Genomic DNA, 25,435 nt, shown 5'->3' with positions numbered 1-25,435 from the left:
TGGGCGATCCAATCTCTCCATTTCTCTCTCTCTCTAGAAGCTACTGGTGAACCTAGAGACTGTGGGGTGCCAGCTACCAGTGATCTAATATTCTGTGTTAGTATGCGAGGTCAGAATTCACAGAGGTCACCTGATCCACATGGATGCACTGACCCCATAATACAGGAGTGTGTGTTGGGCTAGTAAATAAGGTGCGGGGGTCTCTGCAATGAACTGAAGGTTAGGATAGGATCTAAAAGGAAGGATCAGGAACAGGATCTAAACGGATCTAAAACTAAAACAGAACGAAAATGTACCACAAAAAAAGCAAAATGAGTGTGCGGTGTTGCATGGGAGGTAAAGCAAACAGTAAGGTGTAATCAAAGGCATTGATTGGGCAGCACAAGGTTTAAGTTCATTTGTGAAATGTTTGGTTAAAGCCAACCAATAGCAATGTCTAGCAATACCTTTAAACTAAAAGTGTCATTCGAGATTACTTAAGCCATAGAAATGCCAATATCGCTGGGTATGGATAGTTTTACAAGGGATGAATGTCTATTCACATAATTTAGACACTATCCTACATCATGACGTTCAGTGCAGAACTACTACAGGTGAACTGGTGGCTTCACCCATCTGTATTTCTTCATAGATGCTTCATATAAGGCCATTTGTCAGAATGTAATCTGCAGTGTTGGTGAGATTGTGGCAGGTGCCTTTGTCATGTACATAACAGGAATATGCCAGTGCCACTATCTGCCCTAATTACGTTGGCGCCGCTAATTGAGCTGCGTTATGAATCGCAGTGAAGTGTGCAGCGGAGGCTTCTCAGATGACGGCTATGAACAGTTCTGGACCGATGGGTCAGTGCATTCGAGATTAGTCTAGCCATTGAAATGCCAATATCGCTGGGTCTGGATAATTTTGCAAGTAATTTTTGCATGTCTCTTCACATAATTAAAACACTTGCCTGCCTCATGAAGTTATAAGAAGAAATAGTGTCAGTTTGTTTCCATGTGAGACAGATAGACTGATAGATAGATAGACAAATATCCAGACATATGAGAGAGAGAGACTGAGACTGTGAAGACTCTCATTGCCAGTTCACAACAGCACAACTACATTAGCACATTCATCACCAGAGGTGTTTGTTTCTGAACCCAAACTGCTCCCCTATCCTCCGATTCTCCCCTCCGTCTCTGGGAGGGAGGGCACAGGGGGGGGGCCTCTGCTGCTATTGTTGAGGGGTCTATGCTCAGCGTGGAGCTCGTCTCGACACGACGCACACAAGAGCAGCATTTCATCCTGGCATGTCTAATTACACAGGCTTGATTTCAACACCCCCGTTCACACTTGTGTAATCAAACCACAGGCTCCGAGAGGGGAAGAAGTTGTTATAAAACAAGCCCTTAGTGTCATTACATGGTGCAATTAGGGTACAATGAGTTTTCGTCATGTGTCAGCGCTCAGGCCTATCAATAGGGAGGACTGACTGGCACTGAATGAGCCCGTGATTAGATCTGTACTATTGACAGAGGCTTCAATGGTGTGCTTTGACTTCCGCTAGTGCTCTCTAACTGTCTGGATGTGTCTCTTGAGATTGAGAATCCGATTGGGCCGGTACACAAAAGATTCGGAGATTTGTTTTGCTGTGTAGCAGAGGTTTAAACGTAATTAGGCCAACCTATCTCTCTCTCCCACAGAGGCTGTGTAAAGCCCAACCGGATAGGAGAGATTTGGAGCTGTGTGCTCATGTATACTATAAGATGTTCTAAAGTGACGAGACCAGAAGTACTGGTAATGGCTTGAGCAAAAGAAAAAGGGAAAAAAAATGAACTGGATTAATAGCATGACATTTTGAATTTTGAGATCTTAAAGTCACACTCAAAAGGTCACAGAAATCAACTTTAAATTATGTGAGTTCCAGTCTGAAGGTATCATGACTGCCTTGATTTAATAGCAATTTGAAAGTTAAGGGTCTAGAATTGATCTCGATTCGAGAAAAGACTGTCAAACTACAGGCATACTAGAGGCAACTAGCTTCTGTCCACTATGTTTGTGTGTGCGATGGCACAGACTCACCCCTTTGCAGATGGCCACCGCTTCCTTGGACATGGACTTGGGGTAGGACACGTGTTGCTCCATAATGGACTGGAAGAGCTCATCCTCGTCCTCGCCGTCGAACGGAGGCTAACGTACACGACACGACACAAAGTGGGGGAAAAAAAAGATTCGCTTTGTCAACACTTCCAACAACTGCCACCCACCCACACCTGCCTGTTGTTGCCGTTCAGTTGAGCCAGTTTAGCTCAGCCAATCAGTTCTCCTGATGCTCCCTCTGTCCTCCTCTGCTCCCTCTGACTCTCACCTACTGTTCATGTTAGCTGCTTAATTACAGTGTTGGTTGGCTCAACCCTGTCATTTGGTCGCTTTCATAATTTCCACTTACTTCTAGTGCTCCCACACGATGTTTCCCTGTTGTTCGATCTCCTGTGGTCGGCAGCACTGGATTCCACAGTTTCACAGCTTAACTAGCCTGCATTCTTTACTATCCCACCATTTCAACTCGGTTTTACACAATTCTTTGTCTTAATCTTTGCCGTTTCCATTCAACGCTTGTAAAACTAAGTGTAAGCGTGTTGTGAAGATTCTGTTACAGTAATTTCCTGTGTATTAGCCGCATTGTGTATAAACCGCAGGACAGTGTTTTATGCAAGTTAAAATAACAAAACCATATTAATACCATATTAACTGCCCCCATGTATTAACCTCATAGCTAAAGAAATTTTGCAAAATCAATGTATAACCTTGGCTAATAGTTAGGAAATTACGGTAATAAACACTCTGGTCTCTGTTTTGTATTCCCAGTCTTTGCCTACATCGCCAAGGTTTCAGAGGTAACCACTCTCCCACCTGAACTCCCCTTAAAAAGAAAGAAATGAAAAACACTAACACAAAAGAAATAGTCGAGACACGTGCACTGCGCGTTAATGTTGTTTACATTGAGGCCTTTTAGCCCACTCCGCGACTTTGTGCATATCTGGTTCCCCCGGTCCCCCACCGGAAACAATTCACAAATTATTTCCAGCACTCAAAGCAGCGTCTGTTTCCGCGCGGCTCATAAATAATAACTAAGCTGGAGAGCCATGAAATACCCCACGTCACTCTCCTGAGAATCTGCACACCTAATTAATACAAACTGACCTTGAATGAGGAGTTTTTACTCAGCCAAAAGCTCTGCGGAAAAGTGGGAGGGACACGCAAACACAAAGAGTGTGGCATACAATGTGCAAACGCACACGCACGCACGCGCGCGCACACACACACACACACACACACACACACACACACACACACACACACACACACAGCTTGCAAACCTGAACACGTAGCCTAACACACAAAGCATACAGTTCCCTCCTCCCCACACAACATTCACTCACACAGACACAGAGTAAGCGCCAACAACCCCTGTGTGTGTGTCTGTCTGTCTGTCTCTCTCTCTGTCTGTCTCACTCACTCACTCATACACACACACACAGAGAAGCCCGCACACCAACACAGACGCCCACACACACACAGAAGCCTGCATATATGCCTGCAAGCGCACACACAGACACACAAACACACACACATACGCACATACACGCACACGCACATCCACCTGCCAGCATCAGCAGGCTGGCGACTACCATACTACTCTGGCTGCCAGATGTGCCAACCCAGCCTGGCATCCCCACCCCCAGCCTTGCCCACACAACCCCCCCATGGTACCCGCTGGCAGCCCTGTGACACTCACCTGCCCAGCCAGCATCTCGTACAGCAGCACGCCAAACGCCCACCAGTCCACCGACTTCCCGTAAGGCTGGTAGGCGATGATCTGGAATAAAATGAACAGATTTAAAAGCATGACGTACACAGAGAGGTGAGGCATAATACAACACATATACACACACACACACAATATGTATTTAACATTTTTCCATATGAACAAGCACAGCTGAGGGCCACCACCACAGTCCACTAATGTCCAGAACAGGACCTTAACTGTGACCCGAGCCGAGTGTAGGGATCAGGAGAGGGCAGCCTCATGGTGGCGGTGGCAGCGCTCCACTGGGGGGGGGGCTTGGCCAGTGTGTTAGGAGTGATGGATGTGCTCTAATCAGGCCTCGCACTGCCTGATTGTGCTGTGCTCAGTGGTGAGCCGCGCCTCAGGGAAGTGAGGTGTGTGTGTGTGTGTGTGTGTGTGAATGAGTGTGAATGTGTGTGAATGTGTGTGTGTGTGTGTGTGTGTGTGTGTGTGTGTGTGTGTGTGTGTGTGTGTGAGAATGAGTGTGTGTGTGAATGAGTGTGTGTGAAAGTGTGTGTGTGTGTGTGTGTGTGTGAGTGTGTGTGTGTGTGTGTGTGTGTGTGTGTGTGTGTGTGTGTGTGTGTGTGTGTGTGTGTGTGTGTGTGTGTGTGTGTGTGTGAGTGAATGTGAATGAGTGTGTGTGTGTCTGTGTGTGTGTGTGTGTGTGAGAGTGTGTGAGATGGGAGAGGTGAGATGAGGAGAGTGCTCTGTTAAGACCCCGGCGTCTCTGCCGCTCCACGGGGATGGTGGAGGGGGGGGGGAGATGATGTGAATCTGGGTGGACCGCGTGGCGCGCTCACCCCCTCCGGTCCCTTACGCTGGATGATGAGAGCCGTGCTGAAGGCCTCCTGCCGAGTTATAATAACGGCCCCTAATGACACACATGAACTAACACTACCGGTGTGCTTTTCAAGACTGAGAGCATGTTCTGCCCACTGTGTGTGTGTGTGTGTGTGTGTGTGTGTGTGTGTGTGTGTGTGTGTGTGTGTGTGCGTGCGTGTTGTCGATCTGTCTAGTCCTCACCCGTGCTGTGTAAGACTTCCAGCACGACCATCTGCTGTTCTGACAGAGGAAAGCCTGATAGCTAATCAACTTAATTACTCTGACAAAGCTCCCCCTAGCCCCAGTCAAGTTACGCCTCCCCAACACAATGACACACACACACACAGACACACACTGATGTGTACTGATGTGTACTGATGTCTACTCTGCATGTGTATGTGGGCGTATGAAGGCATCTCAGCAGCCATAAAGATGCATGAACATGCTGGTGGGTGGAGAGCACTGTGAATGGGTGGGGGAGAGAGAGCCTGTTTTGAGAGAGAATTTCAGTGAGTGGCTAAGCATCCGTATGAATTCCATAGCATTCATATGCACATGAACACACGGATATAAGTGAATGCATACATGAGTTGCGTATGTGTGTGAGTGTGTGTGTGTGTGTGTGTGAGGGAGAGTGACACACAGAGAGAGATTGTGTGTGAGTGTGTATGAGAGAGTATGTGTGTGTGTGTATGTAAGAGTGTGTGTGTGTGTGTGTGTGTGTGTGTGTGTGTGTTAGAGATGCGCAGTTCGCGGTTACAGCCGCGGACTCCGCGGTTAAACCGCGGATCGGGCAGATGTCGTGAAGAAATATAATATTTTAATTAAATTCGGGCGGGTGGCGGTTGAACCAATCAAATGAAAAAAATATAGCCTATACATTGTTAAATTGTGTTACCTACATCCGAAATAAACGAGCACACTTTGAAATCAATGAGTCAAATTTTCATCAGGCAGTTTGGCCTAGTTGCTTCTATGCATGCTGCTTTGTTTATCTATCAGAGATGGTGTTGCGGAATTGGTGTATTCGACAGTTTCACCGCGACGCGACGCGACGCACACACGCACGCATCGCTACACACACACACACTAAAGGTAACAAAGTTTTAAATTAAGTAGCCTATCGTAGCCTACCAGCATGTTTTCCTCTCCAGTGTGCAATAAGAAAGTAGAATAAGCTACAGTGCAAGTTGACCGATGATTCATCTCCCATGTCGCCTCGCTGCAGAGCCTTGGTAGGCCACTAAGCAAATCTGCAACCTATGAGCCCAGCTGCCAGTATTGAGGAGGCCTAAACATCTCAGATGAGACTGACTGGGTTATTTTGTTTCGATATTATATATAAAACACATAGTCATTGTAGCCTACCATTCAGGGAATAGGCATTTAAAAGGGAGACAGATTATGGAGGATATGACTCAGAACTGACATCGGCAATGGCAGTGCGAGATGTTCAGGAACGTAAGAGCTAAAACTTCTACAAGCTCAGTAACATCCACAGCGGAAAAAGAAGGTAAGAAAAAATAGTCAGAAAACTTAGCCTAGATGTAAGGCAAGCAAGCAAGTTTGGCGGTTGTTACTAAAAATGTGAACATGCACGCTTGCACTGTTGTGCGGTGGGTTACAGCGTGAAAAGTAGCCTATAATGTGAATGACTTGTTATTTTATTAAGGATTTCTTTCTTTTTGCACAAAAATAAAGTACAATAGGAATTAATTAGTAGGCCAAATAGCAGCATGTTGAAAATGATGTGCCAAATTATGCTTTTTATTACAATGATAAAATTGTAGGCTACAGGCCGATGTGCTTTATTTGGAGACTGTTTTTACAGACAGAGACTGAGTTTGCCAGGTGATATTCTGGGGATAGGCTACAACATAGCCAATGTAGGACTTTAGCCTTTTAATATATTTGCTGCATTGGATCAGTCTTTCTAGAACAGGCAAGAGCTTTTAGCCTCACGCCAGCACGCCCACATCACCCATTTACATTAAAACAACCAGCCGGATGGTGGGCGGGTGCGGTTTTGAAAATTGGTCAAAAAACGTTGGTGCGGATGGATGGCGGATGGATGATAAGTTTTGCTATGCAGTTACGGTTGAAATAATAGCCCATCCACACATCTCTAGTGTGTGTGTGTGTGTGCAGCCAGAGCACAGGTACATTGCAGTGCTGTGCGGCCCCAGCTGGATGCAGTGCTTTGCATTAAGTACACTCTACAGCCCCTATGAATAATACACAGATGAGATATGTAGGCCAGCAGCACCAGGGCCCCTCCAAGTCCAAGTCCAAGTGCTCTCCTCCTCCTTCTCCTACCTCTGCCACGGTGTGCAGCTCCCTCCACTCACTACAGCACTGCACTGCACCGCTCTGCACCGCTCTGCTCTCTTTAGCTCGCGCTGCATTAGCTACGGAGCACGGAGCGCCCCCTTAACAATGGTAATGAAGGAGTGGAATGGAGGCTCATTAGCACATGTGACGTCATCAGATGCATGTGTGTGTGTGTCTGTGTGTGTCTGTGTGTGTTAGGGGCAGGAAGGGGGAGGGGATTGAATGTAAGCAATATGCGTAGACAACTGTCATACTAACCTCATGCATTTCTATGGAGGATTTTTTGAGTGCTGTGTCTCCTCATTAGAAAGTCTCTGGTGTAAGTACACGAGACTACAAATGTTTTCGGCAGTGTGTGTGTGTTTGGAAGTGTGTGTGTTCAGGAACTGTGGTTAGCGCTAACAGGAAATGTCTTACACACACACACTCACTCACTCACTCACTCACTCACTCACTCACTCACTCACTCACTCACTCACTCACTCACTCACTCACTCACTCACTCACTCACTCACTCACTCACTCACTCACTCACTCACTCACTCACTCACTCACTCACTCAGTGTCACTATTGAGTTTAAACAAAAGCACAACATACTGGTTCTTGCATACTACTGGGGACCCATTACAGGGGGCAAGGTTTATAAGGACTGTGGCTCACCTCTGGGGCGATATAGTCTGGAGTCCCGCAGAAGGTCTTGGTGGTCACACCATCCAACATGTTCTCTTTGCACATCCCAAAGTCGGCGATCTTGATGTGGCCTTCACAGTCCAGCATCACATTGTCAAGCTTTAGATCCCTGTTGGTGACCAAGAGGGGGGATGGAGGAGGGAGACGTGGAGAAATGGGACATTAGAAATACATGCATCCCAGAGTGGCTGGATGAATGTGTGTGTGTGTGTGTGTGTGTGTGTGTGTGTGTGTGTGTGTGTGTGTGTGTGTGTGTGTGTGTGTGTGTGTGTGTGTGTGTGTGAGAGAGAGAGAGTATTTGTGTGTGTGTGAGAGAGAAAGAGAGACAGAGAGAGAGAGTGTGTGTGTGGAAATGGGACATTAGAAATACATGCATCCCAGCGTGGCTGGATAAATGTGTGCGTGCATGTGTGTGTGTGTGTGCGCGTGTGTGTGAGGGAGTGAGTGAGTGAGAGACAGTGTGTGTGTGTGTGTGTGTGTGTGTGTGTGCGTGCGAGAGAGAGAGATAAATAGAGAGATGTGTGTATGTGCATGTGTGCGCGTGTTTATGAGAATGTGTGTGCTTGAGTGTTGTTGCTGTTGACAGGAGCACCTTAAGCGGGGCTGGCCGAGTTTTGGCAGCGAGAGAGAGAGAGAGAGAGAGAGAGAGAGAGAGAGAGAGAGAGAGAGAGAGAGAGAGAGAGGGGAGGGAGGGAGAGAGGAGAAAAGCGGTGCTGTAAACTATTCATGAGTGCTGTCGCTTTGCTGGAGGAGCGTCCCCGCATCGCCAGGCTGGAGCCCAGGGCCCTTTCCAGCCGGCTGGGCCGCGGGTGGACACACGCTCACTCTCCCTAGCCCCTCTAACCGCTCCAAACTCACCCTGGGCCAACTCAACCACAGAGCGTGCAGACCGGCAGGGAGGCCAGCAGATCTGCTGTGAGCGGACGCTAGTTATTTCAGGTATTTCACGCTGCATCTATTTGGGCTGGGCAGAGGCAAGACATCGGTCCCTTAGATATGTTCCTGGCTTCCACCACTGTGCCCTTGAGCAAGGCACTTAACGCTGAGTTGCTCTGGGTAGAATGGCCCTTGACATATGTAAGTTGTTTTGGATAAAAGCGTCTGCTGATATGAATAAATGTAAAGGCAAAACGCAAACACACAATACAAAACTTTTTGTGAGGTGGGGAGGCTATGGTGACCCTTCTTCTCAAGGTGTTTTTCGCGATGTCCAGAAATGTCTTCCGCATGAAGGAGACAGCCCGAGAGAGAAAGCTACACATCCTTTTGGGGCGGAGGAGAGGGTGGAAGAAAAGTGAGAAGGAGGAGGGAGGAGAGGAAGAGAGGAAAGGTAAGAAGGGGAGAGGAAACTGAGACCAGAGGGAGAGAGAAAATGGGAGAAGACAAGAGGAGAGGAAAAGAGAGGAAAGGAGAGGAGAGGAGAGAAGGGGATAGGAGGGGAGAGAAGAGGAGAGGAGAGGGGAGGGGAGGGGAGGATGGGAGAGGAGAGGAGGGCAGAGGAGAGGAGAGGAGGGGAGAGGAAAGGAGAGGAGAGAAGAGGAGAGGGGAGAGGAGAAGAGAAGGTTGGTAAGCAGAGGAGAGGAGAGTAGTTGACAGGCCCAGCTGTGCAGTCAGTGGCAGTGGACGAGGGAAGGTGAGAGACAGACAGAGCCAAACAGCTGCCTCCTTGATGCAGCATCACTGTCAGCTGCTGTCTACCTGATGGCCCTTCGGGTGCTAGCAGTGGGATGTCTGACTGTGTGTGTGTGCATGCATGAGACAGAGAGAGAGGGAGAGGGAGAATATGTGTGAATTAGAAAGAGAGAGATAACTAAAAGTAAGCATGTGTCTCCACTTGAATCTGTGATGTGAACATAAACACAGGTCTGTGGGAGCAAACAAGAGTGAGAGCGAGAGAGAAAGAGAGAGTGTGTGTTGTGTGTGCCAATGCGATCTCTGCGTGAGAGAATGTGTCTACCCATCAGGGGCAGTGCCACGGCTGGGAGGGTATGTCACAGCGCAGTGCATCACTCTACCCAAGCCCGTCGCTCCAGTCCCACAACCCCCTGTCCCCGTGCCACACAGCCTCTTAGAGGTGGGGGCTTTTTCATTCAGGCAGACAGTTGGGCAGCCCAGTGGTCCTCTTACCTGTAAATGATGCCCTTCAAGTGCAGGAAGAAGAGGCCGATGGCAATCTCAGCGGCATAGAAGCTGTAAAAGAGAGAACACACACACACACACACACACACACACACACACAGCATTGTGAGGACATGAGTGCTCACAATAGTGGACTTTTCCAAGGCTGGATGTAACTACACAAAGTTGTGCTGATCATCAGGGAACATCTCAATATCTTAAAAGGACCGATAATGAGGAATGGCAATGCTGTCAACATCACTTGAGATTTAGTGACGGATTTAGTGAATGACTGAATGACATCTCTTATCAAATCATCCCTTTTCCTATGAGACTCAATATCGATCCTTATTATCCAGTTCAACGACGGCACACGTTATTATACGGGCATGCTGATTCAGTTCTTGACTGACTGTGGAGTGAGATGGAAATAAATGAGACTAGGTTGCTTTCATCACTACGGCTATGTTGTTGGTGTAAATGACGCTGTTCAATATTTGAGGTCGCAGCTGTCTGGGATGTAACAGCGATCCTTTGGAGGAGGGGAGGGTTCCCACAAAAACTACAGTAAGACGGTGGCACGACCGGAATTCCCCTCATCAGAGGTGAGGTTGGAATGGTACAGTCATCCGGACCATCTTTTATTAAAACAGCCATGCAAAGGAATCTTTTATTCATCACTTTGCTTGTTTCCCTTGTCCCACATAGGCTTGTGCAAGCTTGAGGAATATCTGCGAGTTATCGCTCGGCAACTGCTGCCGAGAGACAAATAAATAATAAAGAAAAGGGACAAAAAAGGCAGGCAGCCTAAGCTAAATATCAAGAGATGACTTTTCCGTTCCAGCTCCCGCTTCAGATTCTCCCAGCCCTAACTCCTGGCTATCAGCACAGAGAGAGGAGAGAGAGAACAGAGGAGAGATGGAGGAGAGGGGGAGGGAGAAAAAGAGAAACAGAGAGAGAGAGTGGGAGAGAGAAACACAGAGATGGAGGGAAGGAGGGAGTGAGGGAGGAAGAGAATATGTGTGTCAACTGAAAAGGAAGAAAACCTCATTATTAAGCAAGCTATTCTCTGTGACAACAAATATAGGCAATCTTATTATAATCACAATATACCATGACAAAAGCCTTCTCCCTGCAGTGCTGGCTGCATTTGAACTCCCATAAATACCCGTGTGTATGCGAGCGTGTGTGCGGATGCGTGTGTGTGTGTGTGTGTGTGTGTGTGTGTGTGTGTGTGTGTGTGTGTGTGTGTGTGTGCGGATGAGCCTGAGCGTGTGGGAAGCATACACTACTCCTCTCGTCCTCCCCCTCCTCCTGTCTAAAGCCATACGCCAAGGAGTTTGGTCCAAAAGGTTTGACGCTAAAAACAGCTGTCAGTCAAGTGTCCATTCATTTGCTGGGTGTGTTGTTGATGAATGGAAGGCTTTACCTCAAATAAGCCCTGCTTTGACTCAACCCCCAACGCCAGAACCACCTCACCCTGATAACACCTCATTGGTTTGACAAAGGGCAAAACGACAAGTCAAGGGGCGAGCCCATCTACAAATGAGCTGCATCGAGAAGAGAGGACGCGGAGGAGGAGAGGATGGAGAGATGGAGAAGAGGAGAAAATGAAGAGGGAAAAGCCAACGACAACAACTACAACAACAGCAACAATAACAAGAGCAGCCTTCATCTCTCGGGGAAGGAAAGCAAAGGTCACGGCCGTCACTGGCTTGGACATACCTGCTCTGATAAGATCAACAGGAAACACCAGACCTCTCCTTCCTGCTGGGATCTTTCTGCCTTCCAAATGGGCACAGGCTAACTGCTATATCACTGATCCCATTTAACACACAAACTCTCTCTCTCTCTCTCTCTCTCTCTCTCTCATCCTGACACAGTGGCATCCACTGGTCTGGCAGCTCTCTCTCCGAGGGGCGTGTGAAAGAGACATAGCTCTCCCAGGGCCTTTGTGTTCCACGCGGTAGCTAGTTGCGGTGCTTTTAATTGAAAACAAACAGTGCCAAACTCGCTGGGGAGAGTGAGAGTGACAGTAGGGGGAGATCAGGCAAATGGTGTTTTCTCTTTCTTTCACACACACACACACACACACACACGCACGCACACACGCACATACACACACACACACACACACACGTCTCCTTCCTCGTCTATGGAAACGGAAAGCAATTTTCGTCTGTGGCCTGAGTCTCAAAGCTGAAGGCTGAGGGAAGAGCAGGGGAAGGCCACACCTGAAGCTTGTGTGTGTGTGAGTGTGTGTGTGTGTGTGTGTGTGTGTGTGTGTGTGTGTGTGCATACACTGAATCCAGTGCTGAGCTTACAGTACATTGAGCGCTCACGTCAGCTCATATGCGCTTGACTGCACTTAGTCCTGTGGATGTCTTACTGCCAACTGAGGGAGGGGGGGTAAAGGGACACAGATGAAGGAAGGGAGAGAGGGAGGGAGAGAGGAAGAGAGAGAGAGGGGGAGGGAGAAGAGAGGAGAGGGAGAAAAGGAAGCAGTTTGCTCAAAACTGCAGTGACCTTACTGTGACAGCCCATCCAGGACTGCAGAAAACAAAAAAAAACATTCCTTGTACATTCTCCCTCCCTTCTCCTCCCCTATAGCTCTTTTAGTTAGTTAGATAGAGGGGCCATTAAAATGGAGACCTTTCAGTCATTTTGGAAGAGTGTCATTACAATAGAGCTCTCTCAGTCGGTCTGGTAGAGCTTCACTGTCATTAAAGTAAAGCTTTAGGATAGAGTCATTTGATTTGTTTGTTTTTGTAAATTAATTTACCTTGACGGGAAAACACTTACAAAAACCTTGTTGTTTTCAACATGTTGCTGAATAAATGTGAAAGCGTGACTTGACTTACACAGCGTGGGGCTCCTTGAACTTGCCGACCTGCTGGATTTGATACATCAGATCTCCTCCGTTGATGTACTCCATGACGAAGTAGAGGCGGTCCTGCGTGGCATGAGAACAGGGTGAACTGGACGCCAGGGAAGCACGCAGCACATGCACATGGAACGCAATTCTCTATTGCCAGAGTTACAGCCCGTCAGAGTTCTGGAGTCGCTGAGCCTGCTGGCAGTTTTCATTACTGGCTCAGTCAAACATCCCCAGGCTGCCCTCTCTTGAACTCAACGGTGCACTATATCAAAAGCCTTTTCTCATTACAGAACTACACTTTTTTGCTGTGTGTGTGTGTGTGTGTGTGTGTGTGTGTGTGTGTGTGTGTGTGTGGTGCTCATTGGTGGTCTGCCCATTGTCTTGTCTCATAAAGCTGAACACACACACACACACTGGTATATATGACTAGACTGTTTGCTGAAGGCTTATCCACGCTGGCGAGGTTGGCCCAGGTAATATTATGGCCTTCAGCGATAATTCCTTATGTAAATTAAGCGTTCAGATTCCGCACTAATGAACTATGTACTTAGAGTCAGACAGATAATGTACAGCTATTAGGCACAGGCTCCTCTTCTCTCATCCTCTTTCATCAAACGGCACGGCACACACACACATAGACTGACACAAAAATATACAAGAACATTCTGAGATTCTGCAGTACAGATACCCGTGAATTTGAATTAAAAAAGGAGCACACAACCACCCTTTCTCACACAAGATACACTCAAACCGATTAGAACAACATCTCAGTATGCATTATTGGCATACAAACACAAATCCTGCATTTAAGTCTATTTCACCTGAGTCCAACAACCTACCCGAAATATATAATCAAGTAAGAGCAATAACACGCATACTTAAACATGATCGGTTCCCTGCCTTTGACTTGTTTAATTGGACTCATTCAACACTGAAGGCCGAGGTGACTTCAGGCCTACTGGCTGTGGAGTGAGTGTGTATGTGTGTGTGTGTGTGTGTGTGCGTGTGTGCGTGTGTGTGTGATTGATGGTCTGGTATAGAATGCTGGACCAGCGAATTAAAGTCAGCGAGGATTAAGCTCCTTCTAGAGTGTGTGTGAGTGTGTGAGAGAGAAAAGCCGCTCTGCTTTGCTTAAGTGGAGGTCCCATCACTGTCAGATGTGTGTGTAAGAGTGTGTGTACTGTACGTGTGTATGTGTGTGTGTGTACACATCTATATTTGTGTTTCCATATGTGCATGCATTGGATAAAGCAGAGGACATCTAAAACTATACATACCGAGGCACGCACGCACGCACACACACACACACTCAGAGTGACACATCTGCCTATCACTCCACTATTGACTGCGCCAATATTAACAGGAATGTGACTTGACTTCAGCATGGGTCCTTGGCTGCGAAGCTTTTGCCTGCATCCATAATAACATGCTGGCTCGCGGCGCAGTGTGCATGATGTGGCCAGCTCTGTGTGTGGCGCTTAGCGGCGGGGAGCCAGCCTGAGCCAGGTAGTGAGGAGACCGAAACAGAGACGGAGACGGACACTCTCTGTGTGGAGAGGACCCCACCCCCCCACGCCCCCATGTTGAACGCAGTCCTTGGAAACATCATGAAGAGATGATGACGAAGACCACCACAACGGCGATGAAAGGAGGATGACGTCACAATCCGAGCCTTCCACTGTCCTCCCCAACCCCCTCCTTTTTTATTAGCTCCCTCTAAATCTCTGGCTTCCTCAATCACACACACTCTCTCTAGTACACACTTACTTACTTTCTCTCTCTCTTCAATGCACACAATCTCTCCCTCCCTCTCTCTCTCTGTAGTCATCATCTTCTCTATCCAGTACACACACTCATGTGTGCGTTCTCTCGGCTCTGACAGACACACACACGCACGCACGCGCGCGCACTCTCTCTCTCTCTCTCTCTCTCTCTCTCTCTCTGTAATCGTCATCCAGTCTCTGTGGCTCCCTCTCTTCTATATCTCCCTTCTGAGCCTTATCAGTCTCTCACACATCCTCTATCTCACTCTTTCCCTCGCAGGCTTTCTTTTCTTTCCTCACACCTCTAACCCTTCCCTACCTCATCCTCTCTCACTCTCTTTCTCTCAAATATAACCCCCACCACACACACACACACACACACACACACACTGTACCCCTTACACACATATACACACTCCCTTTTCTCACATACCCCTCCCCCACCCACCACACACACACACACACACACACACACACACACACACACACACACACACACACACACACACACACCCTCTCTGTCACACACATACACACACTAAACACTCCTCTTTCTCCCGCTCGCCCTTCTTTCCTTCCCTTTCCCCTCTTTTCTTCTCTTCCTCCTCTCTCTCTCTCTCTTCCCTTTCTCTCTCTCTTCATTGTGACAGCGGCTCCTGCAGTGCTCAGTGGGGCACTGGGAGACTGGGCAGCCGCCTGTCAGTTCTCAAACTGCACTCACTGCAGCGGCCAAAGCCTTGCGCACACACACACACACACACACGCAGAGAAGGACATGCACACACACATACATATACACATACACACAGACACACATGCATGCACACACACATACACACACACACACACACACACACACACGCACACACACACACTACCACTACCACGTACCACCTGGATTTTGCATAGTGACCACATCGGCACATGGAGCTGCGCAGTGGAGGATGAACAGGAGAATGTGAAGGAGCATGCCAACACTTCTTATATATGTCTAATGGAACAGAAGAGAAGCGAATAGGAGAGGTGAAGAGAAGAGAGGAGAGAAGAGAAGAGGGGAGGAAAAGAGGAGAAACGGAGAGAAAAAGAAAAGAAAGCAGAATAGAACAGAAGAAGGGATGAGAAGAAGAGGGAAGAGATGAGGAGAAGAAAAGAGAGGAGATGAGGAGGAGAAGAAAAGAGATGGAGAGAAGAAGAGAAGGGAGGTGAGGAGGAGTCCCTACCATAGTCTGGAAGCAGGAGTGGAGTGCGGTGAGGAAGGGGGGCTTCCCTGCCAGAGCCAGTACCCTCTTCTCCACCATGGTGCACTCCACATCATCGTCCTGGATCACCACGTCTTTCTTCAGGATCTTAATGGCGTACAGCTCCTCTGTGCCCTTACGCTCTGCCAGCATCACCTGACCACACACACACACAAACACAAACAACAATACGTGGTTTAAAATCATTCATTCATATGAACCATCCCTCAGCCACACCTATAATGTACATTCACTATTATTCACTATTCACCAATTCATAAAGAGAAGGTAAAGAACATATACCAAAATCAGCTAGCAGTCATTACCTAATCATTACTAGCGGTCAATATTTTATAATATTTAATTATTAACATTACTTTGTAGAAATCTGTTTTTCACTTTCACTTGACTTTAAAGAGCTTTTTTTTCTTCTTTTTTTAAATATAAATCCTTGTCAAAACATCCAAACTATATTGACCATGATTCCATTTAAATCAATAAAAGGGGGTGGATACTTTTTATAGGCACTGTATGAGAGCAGAAAGAACAAAAACTGAAGTCAATATCTGCAGTGACGGTGTTTGACTGTTTGACTCCTAGTTCCTACTATTACTTAGGCTGCAGTATTCTGTTAATTTCTGTTACTTAAATCATTTGGTTTATTAATGTATGTGCAATCAACACGAAACAAAAATGGTTTATTTGCTTGTAGATACTTTATTTATGATTTGTCAGCATTGTTGGAGCTGTTAAGAAGCCTGTCGTGCTGTTGTAGACTTCTCCAACATTGGTGATGATTCTAGTGAAGACCAAGTTCATGTCAATGTTCCCAGCCTCTAAGTATCCAGAGTCAGTCAGAGCTGCTGAGAATGCCACCTTGGGTTGCTCTGTGATCTTTCTCCAGATTCACTACTTCAGTTTCAATGGCTGCTAGTCTGGTCTTCACTGCTGTTAGTTCTGCCTCCTGTGCTGCAGTTTCAATCTTCAGGTCCTCCATCTCATTCTCGTTGGCAGACAGTCTGGTCTCTTGTGTTGCAGTTTCCATCTTCAGTTTGACCATCTCTGTCTCTTGTGCTGAACCGGCCTTGATAAGACTCATCACTTCAGTCTTCATAGTGGTCAGGTCTGTGTGTTGTGCTGCTGTCTTTCTTCACATGCTCCATGGCAGCCTCAGAGGCTGCCAATCTCTCAGTAACTGACCTCAAATCAGTTGTCTGTGCTGCAGTTTCCAAAGCTTCACAGTTGCCATTGCTGTCTGTTGTGCTGCATTCTCAGTCTTCAAGTTCTCCACCTCATTCTGGGTGACCGTCAGCAGCACTCTCAGCTCCACCACCATGTCTCGGAGTTCCCTGAGCTCAGTAGAGACATCCAGTTGGGTAGTGACTGCAGCAGCAGCAGCAGCAGCAGCAGCGCCAGTGCTCTGGCTCTCTGTCTGAACTTCAGGCTGGGTCCTCAGAGTCTGAGCTCCACACATGGAGAACAGCAGCACCAGCAGTGTGATGACAAACCTCATCCTTATTACAACTCTCCGACTGTCTAACACAGTAGTGGTGATAGTAGTAGTAGTAGCAGCAGTAGCAGTAGTACCAGCAGTAGTAGTAGTAGTAGTAGCAGTAGTAGCAGCAATAGTAGTAGTAGCAGCAGTAGCAGAAATAGTAGTAGCAGTAGTAGCAGCAGTAGTAGTAGCAGTAGCAGCAGTAGCAGAAGTAGTAGCAGCAGTAGTAGCAGTAGTAGTAGTAGCAGTAGCAGCAGTAGCAGAAGTAGTAGTAGCAGTAGTAGCAGTAGTAGTAGTAGCAGTAGCAGCAATAGCAGTAGCAGCTTGGTGAGTGTCCCTCCTGAAATACTACCATTTATTTGCATCAGTTGCTCGTTATGTCACTTTTGGGGTTAAATAAAGTCCAGGGACACTGATCAGATTTAGAAATTGTAGATATTCTCTTCCAGCACATATCTGTGTATTCTGTTATCATCGTTGTGGGAAACAGCACAGGTGTGTGTGTGTGTGTGTGTGTGTGTGTGCGTTCACTATCTTTCTACATAGTTTACTGTTGATAAACAATAAGCAACATTAAGATGCTGAAGTGAAGACCAGAGAGTTGAACAGCTGTTTCCAGAAAGCAGTCACGCTATTTTATTTACCCTCATTTAGAGGAGGGAGGGAGAGAGAGAGAGAGAGAGAGAGAGAGAGAGAGAGAGCACATGAAAACTAGTGCCCTTCACTAAATGTTCTGTTAACTTATCGACATAATGCAATTAAAAATGAATGGCATATAGCACTTTGTTTTTCATTCATGGTTCGGGTTGACCATATGCCATGCCAAAAATATTCTACCAGACCACTGGAAATATAATACTTTGATCAACAAATGTTTTTCTTTAGGCGTGATCCCATAAATGCATGTCCCCAGTCAAACTGTCCTGACCCCAAGAACGGAGGAGCAAAGAGAGGATAGTTTTTGGCTTACTGGACAGGGTATCTGCACATTTTCCAAGTGCAAATTTAAAGACTTTTAAGACCTTTTCAAGACATCTAAATGAAAAAATTAAGACTATACCACGGCAAAAAGATATATACACGACTGTTTAATCAATAGTTTTTTTTTCTTTTTCTAATTTTAACCCCCACCCCATCTTGGATGTCTACAGAAGTTACCAAATATATTTTGGCGAAAGAAAAATAATTGTGTGTGAATTACCTTCACTATAAATGCCCAATTTTAGGGTCTGGGTTGCTTGCTTTTGAAGCTGGCTACATATTTGGTTGTGCTTACTGGCTGGGGCTGACTGTTCTTCACCTGTGCCTAGGCTACTTGCCAAAGACATGTGCACTGGACTGGATTCCCTTCAATATTTTTTCAAAGTTAGACTAAGCTATTTAAATATTTTAATAGGCCTACTTTATATCATTTACTATGTGCATCTATTGTCCCATATGCATCACAGCAAATTAAAGTTAATCCACTACTTTACATTTTGCATACCGGTTGTGTCTAAACCAACCAAAGCTTGACTGAAACATTGTAAAACCATTGACTTGTTTTAAATTAATTAAGAGACAGGTCCTCCTCGCATGATCCTGCTGAAAACTGCTGGTTTCATCTCAAAGCACGCCACGATATTATGAAGCGACGCGTTTTTATTTATGTAGCCAGTCGCCGTATCAAAAAATATGCGGTTATATTTCACAACTTTTGCAAAGTAGGCCTACTGGGAAACGCTGGCAAGCAAGCTGCTGGCAGATATTACAGGTATTATAACTTAGACATATATTTTCTTCCCTAGGCTAGGCCAGCAACACACGCTGGAAAGATGCAAACAGATCAACTTAACATGTACAGTATTTCCTCCTGATTGCGAAAACGCTCGTTTTCTTTTTCTGTCAGTCCGTGGTTCCTTCATAAATTGCGCAGCAAAATATCAGACGAGTGAGTCCGAGCAAAGATTCTAGATGCCAAGTGCAACTCCAAAAAGGAGAACAAATGAGCGTCTGGTTTGAAGCTGCGCCGGACGCCAGACAGGGCTTTTAAAATCCATATGTCCGGCTTAAATTCGAACGTGTGGCCAACCTATCGCTGGTTTAACTGGCTGACCAACTCTTTCTCCCGCTCATTCTACCGCTCACGTAGGCTACCTGCCTATCTAGGCCTCGGCTACACCACGAAAACCATCGTCAGCCATATTTGTACATATTTATTACCGTTTTCACACCTTTATACACACGTGAAAAACATCGTCACTCTCCACTACACTTCCTCCCGTAGTCACTTATACAATTGCGTTTTAAATTCACGAAACCGGATGGAGACATCACTCGCTCTCTTGCACTCGCTGGCGGTCCCATACGCAAATTTAATACCTCCCTTTCGAAAATTCAAGACATCCCAGACAATTTAATACTTTTTTAGGCCTTAAAAACCGAATGTTATATTTAAGACTTTTTAAGACTTTTTAAGGATCCGCGGGAACCCTGCTGGACCTTGCAAAATGTTAATGGGTGACCCCTGTTTTAGATTATAATTCACGCAAGAGCAACATATGAGCAAAAGCAGACCATGTCATCAAATCAGATATGTTCTCCTACCATGGCTAAAAAATCTATTTGCCACAGCAAAAGTTAAAAAACATCAAATTCAGGCAATCAGAAGAGACTGTCAGGGGTTGTCAGGACTCATTTGGGTATATTATTATTATATTAATATTATTATTTGAGTAATATCGTATTAATTGTATTGATTTTTGTTGCGTTGATATGCACTGCTGCCCAGACGGTGTGTGGACTGCGCTGCGGGCGGCTGGGTCCGGGAGCGGCTCAGGAAGAAGTTGAGAGGGTTGAGGACACAGTAGGACACAGGCCCTTCCTTGGGGCTCAGATACAATCTGATAGCTAATGAATAATCATGCAAGCTGTTGTGTAATGTCATTGTGAAATCACATGCAGCAGCCACACTCGAGAGTGCAGTGACACAGTGTCAGAGAGGGAGACCACAAACGCTAACAAGAAGAACATGGAACAACATGGCATTTCTGGACAGGGCTAGTTGTGAGAGAAAACCCATTTCAAGCAAAGGGAGATTCGTCTGATAGAATCCCAGAGATGTCTAACATAGGAATATAAGAGAGGCAACATCCCATCATACCATCTATCTATAAAGCAAGAAGCTTCTGTGTGTTTGTGTGTCTGTGGCACGCATATCTCGCTGACCGTTTGTCAGACTGACCTAAGATTTTGTATGTGGCTCGCGCGTGGCACAAAGGTGTGCACTCTCGATTTTGAAGATTTTTGAATGCATATTTTAAAATATGCTTATTTATGTAGGACGTTTATCGCTGCACTGCACTGTTTCCAAGGGGACCAGTTTCAGGGGAACTCCACCCCATGGATCGTGTACTGACAGGTCTCACTTTGATGAGTCAGTCGCAATTTAAAAAATGGATTAGGCCTATTCGGGAACCGCTTGTGGGTTAAGATGCAAGATGATGATCATGTCTGACCTCAACAATAAAGACTCCCTGTATGCAGTTTGCTTGCATAAAATGATTACACGGATTTTGCAACAACACGCCAACAAACACGGGTATGTAGTGACCACTCAAAATAAAAGTATGTGCAATAAACTGACGCTTCGAATAGCCCAGGCTACTTTGGACTTGGACAACAACAAGTGGCAGACTGAGCGACGTCAAATGCTAAAGACTGTTTTTGAGTCAAATTTCAAACAATGATGCATCATTCCACAAAATGGTTTGTCTTCAGTATTAAGAAGTTATTCAGTAAGCTTAATACACATTTAGCCTTAACTCAAAACAGGCAAAGCAGGGTTGTTAGGCTTATGTCATTCTGATCTGTAGAAATGTCACATGCAGCCATGCCTAAATTTATTACACATTAGAGGCCACCTAATATATTATAATATTCAATGAACGATGTCGAAATTAACATTTTTAAACAATAATGGGGTGTTTTCAGATTATTTAGTTTGTGGTAGAATTGTTGTATAAAAGCAATATAGCACTCGTGATCGTGTGATTGGTCATGGATATTCCCACGGCTGTTGTTGCCTGCGCCACTCGGCCTCCGGCCTCGTGGCTACGGCCGAACAACACCCTGTGGGAATATCCATGACCAACCCCACTCTCACTCGTGCTATATTGCTTAAGTATTCATTATTAAATGCTTAGCTGGAAGGATATTTCCCTATCATCCTATTTTTAAAGCAGGCATACCTGTGGGCATGTAATTGGGCTACGGGTTTTCTTCAGGAATGGCATGTTCGAACGGGCACTGCACTAGTGCAGGCTAAAAGAAATAAGATATGGTAATACTAGATAGTGACCAAGGACAATGTAAAATCTGACAACAATTTGGATGTTTGTTGTGGTAATATGGTGGCAGCATGGGGCGTAAGCTAACTGGTTAATTTGTTTTGTGTTTGCGATGGGGCCTAAGCTAACTGGCTAAGCTAACTGGCAAATTTGTTTTGTGTAACTTCTTTTGTTGGTGATGGGCTGTGCCTAGGTTGATGGTTGGTTGGCCAAGGTTTTTATGGCTATGGTTCAGTCCACATCAACGGGACAGACCAACCTAGCCAACCTTCACCATGCCTGGGCTGGTTAAGAGTATTTTGGGTATTGGATATTTCAATGTGGTAATATGGTGGCAGCATGGAGGGGAGTGTCTCCAGGATGCTGGTTTCACTGTTAAGCCTTCATGAGGTGTCATGGGCCTAACTTAACGAAACATCGGTGAATGAGGGTGCCCACTTGATAACCCCAATGACATGCCGCATACTATATACTGCTGTTGGATGGGCCATTTGTATTGTGTTTGTGACCATTTGTTGGCGGATTTGTGGGTAATGTGCTTTTTTAAAGTTAAACTTGAGCAGGGGCTTCTGAATGTGTTTTTACCTTGGATTTTGGCACAAGGGATTTTAACATCTAATCCTGTGTATCAATGCAATGCTTAAGTATTCATTATTGAATGCTTAGCTGGAACAATGTTTCCCTATCATCCTATTTTTAAAGCAGGCATACCTGTGGGCATGTAATTGGGCTACGGGTTTTCTTCAGGAATGGCATGTTCGAACGGGCACTGCACTAGTGCAGGCTAAAAGAAATAAGATATGGTAATACTAGATAGTGACCAAGGACAATGTAAAATCTGACAACAAGCAATGTTCTCGTGCATTAATTATAGCCATCATGTTGCTTGAGGGAGCACTGATCAGATTAATCAATGTAAGTGCTTAAAGGGAAACTCCAGTCTAACAACAACCTAGGGTCTATTTTTGGATAACAAAGAGTGTACATTTTTGTTTGGGACCACACCGGATTATGCATTTACAACTGAATAGCATAACGCATAGCCTTTAGGGGCAACTTGGCAACGTCAAAGTAAATCGCTTTTTGAACTAGGCTTAAAAAAACATTAAACGTCAATGCTACGATAGAGAGGGTCTTGCAGAACACCTGAAGTATTTTCACCTTGTAACGAAATTGCAATTGTAACCAAAGAGTATAAAACATGACTGTTTGTGCTGTCAGTGCATTAACTTGCTGTTCTTCAGGTCAACACTATCTCATGAGGAGAGAGTCTGAACAAGTCAGTTACTGAGCTCTCCAACTTTGAGTCCATTGACAGTCACTTGTGCCGCATTTGGTAATCGACATATAGGCCTACAAACTTTCTCGGCACAAGATGGCAGTGACCTTTGCACTTGGCTGGTCATTCAAATTATGACCATTTTGACAATGAGTGTTATAAGGCTCAGCTGATCGCATTTTGTCTGGTGTCGCTTATCATCAATCTCTTTTGAATTTTGATCTCGTTCTGTTTAGCATCACCGCCGTCGCACCTGATAAGCTCAAATGTCCAACTCTGCCCATGACTGGGTGGTCCTGATGCGCCATAATGGACACTCGAGCAGCTCTTTAGTGGGCAGCAGCAGGGATTGGAGGGTGTTACTGCCCAGCCAGGCCCAGCATGGGGCTGTGCCCATGAAATATGATGTGCTTACACACACGGGCAGAGGCACAGACTCTGAACGCTGCCCAATCAGGATAAATCACACACACAAATAAACACAATCCATCTCCCTCTTTCTCTCCCTCACACACACGCACGCGCGCACACACACACACACGCACACACACACACACACACGCACACACACACACGCGCACACACACATCCCCATGCAGAAACAAAGCTGTTCTCCAGCCATTGTCAGATAAGGTGCAGATTTGAGCGGTTCACGATGGGGAAGCTGGCTTGACGTTCCAGTGATTGGGGGACAGATTTGAACTCTGCTCACTCTGACAGAGAGCCTCAGGGCAAGCCACACAAAAGAGATGGAGAAAGAGAGAGAATGAGAGAGAATGAGAGAGAGACTGAATGAGAGAGAGAAAGAGAGAAAATGAGAGAGAGAGAGAGAGAGAGAGAATGAGAGAGAAAGAGAACACCGTAGGGAGCAGGGGACAGAAGGAGAGGGAGACAAAAAAGAAAGAAATACCAGAGAGAGAGAGAGAGAGAGATACAGAGAACCACAGAGAGAGAGAGAGAGAGAGAGATACAGAGAACCACAGAGAGAGATTGGCAGACGTCAAGCAATTCAGCAGCATATTCTCCATAATCGAGAAATCTGGGAAAACATCTGTTATCGGGCTGCCTTCCAGACACACACTCATACAAACACACACACACACAGAGAGAGAGAGAGAGAAAGAGAGAGAGAGAGAGAGAGAGAAATACAGAGAGAGAAGGAAAGAGAGAGAGAGTGAGAGAAACCTTGAACATGAGAGAAATAGGATCTGCTTGAAGTGCTAGTAGCATGTTGAAGCTGGCTTCACACTAATCATTGGCTGTGTGTGTGTGTGTGTGTGTATATATCTATGTGTGTGTTCCTGTGACAATGTGCGTGAAAACTGAGTCACAAGGCAGTGTTGCCGCACGACACAGCTGGAGACCACAAACACACGCGGCTCTAAAAGATGGGAAAATAAAAACAGCAACGCGGCTGCTGCCTCCTCAAGATCACGACGACAATCACGACGGCAGACCTTCATGTGCGAAGGAAACTTTCTCGCAAACAAGCTCTAGAAAGTTCGGCTCTTCAACCCTCAACCCTCCGCCCCACCCCCCCCCCCTCCCCCCACATACACACACACCTTTACATTACCACCTCAACTCTCTCCTTCGAGCTCTCTTTTTTCCTCTAAAAATATGCGGCTATGGAAATGAGCATGGAAGTGAAGCGCCTTGACTTTGTGCTGCTTTTAAAGCACTGCCCAGATGGAGGCAGGGTGACTGGCGGTGGAGAGAGTTGTGCAGTCAGCGTCGACTTCACAGAGGCCACCATCTGCTCTGCCGAAAAACACACACACACACACACACACACACACACACACACACACACACACAGGCGCCTCTCGCCTCTTCCTCACCACAGGAACAAGGGCGGAGTGGCTCGGAGACACACCGGCGAGGCTCCCGTTAGCGGCTGATTGCCGGTTTCTGCCAATTCCAAAGAAAAAAGAAAAAGAAAGGACCCCAAAAGACTGAAGAGAGGTGTTTCTTCAGCAGCAGAGTGTGTGTGCCCACATGTTACATGTGACATCTTCTGTCATGTCGGAAAAACTCAAAGGCATTTTTTTTTGGGAGGGGGGATTTTACCCCCAAAAACAGGGCAAGAGAGATAGACATCTCTCTCCCAATCCAAATACACTGTAGGGCTGTCTATCAGTATTCTGGAGTCGAGTTCAGATTTGTATCGGCAACTCACTTGAATGTGCCCCCCTCTGAATTAGCACTGGAGTCACTGGAAAAGCGCTAAAGGGCTAGCTTCTCTAATCATGCTCATATTACTCCTACTCTCTACCCTCTGCACAACCTTCCTTTAGGGTCTGTTTTGCACTTGAGGGGCTAATGAACGGGGGGCTGGGGAGGACATTGTGTTTGTGATGGTGGCGATAGCATCAGCCGAGGACTCCAGCTAATAACTCTGACACAGGTCCCTAGCTCTTACGTCAACATATCAATATCATTTGAAATGCCTGTTGCTATGGAAACTGTGAGCAGCTGGAACATGCGCCTATTTAGACAATGCCCACTCGCTCTCTATCTCTCTCTCTCTCTCTCTCTACAGCTTTTTTTCCTCTTCCCCCCCTTCCTTCCTCCCTCTCTCTCTCCCCCTGCTCGCTCTCTCTCTCTCTCTCTCTCTCTCTCTCTCTCTCTCTCAGAAATTTGGGACACAGAGAGTGACCTTG

General features: G+C 46.3%; 1 protein-coding gene across 2 annotated transcripts in view; it reads right to left on the bottom strand.

The window, feature by feature from the left end:
* LOC125295520 (protein kinase C beta type) overlaps window positions 1-25,435 on the bottom strand; it is a 147,612-nt gene that overhangs the window by 30,523 nt on the left and 91,654 nt on the right. For both annotated transcript variants that reach the window (XM_048244811.1, XM_048244810.1), the window contains exons 10-15: window positions 15,653-15,826; window positions 12,653-12,744; window positions 9,801-9,863; window positions 7,644-7,782; window positions 3,779-3,859; window positions 2,062-2,169 (exon numbers count right to left, since the gene is read on the bottom strand). In XM_048244811.1, the coding sequence (XP_048100768.1) occupies window positions 2,062-2,169; window positions 3,779-3,859; window positions 7,644-7,782; window positions 9,801-9,863; window positions 12,653-12,744; window positions 15,653-15,826 (657 nt within the window). The remainder of the gene's footprint in view (window positions 1-2,061; window positions 2,170-3,778; window positions 3,860-7,643; window positions 7,783-9,800; window positions 9,864-12,652; window positions 12,745-15,652; window positions 15,827-25,435) is intronic.

This window comes from Alosa alosa, chromosome 6, assembly GCF_017589495.1.
Source record: "Alosa alosa isolate M-15738 ecotype Scorff River chromosome 6, AALO_Geno_1.1, whole genome shotgun sequence".
NCBI lineage: Eukaryota > Metazoa > Chordata > Actinopteri > Clupeiformes > Clupeidae > Alosa > Alosa alosa.
Note: the sequence above shows the minus strand (reverse complement) of the source record. Positions and strands in the feature narration are given on the sequence as shown.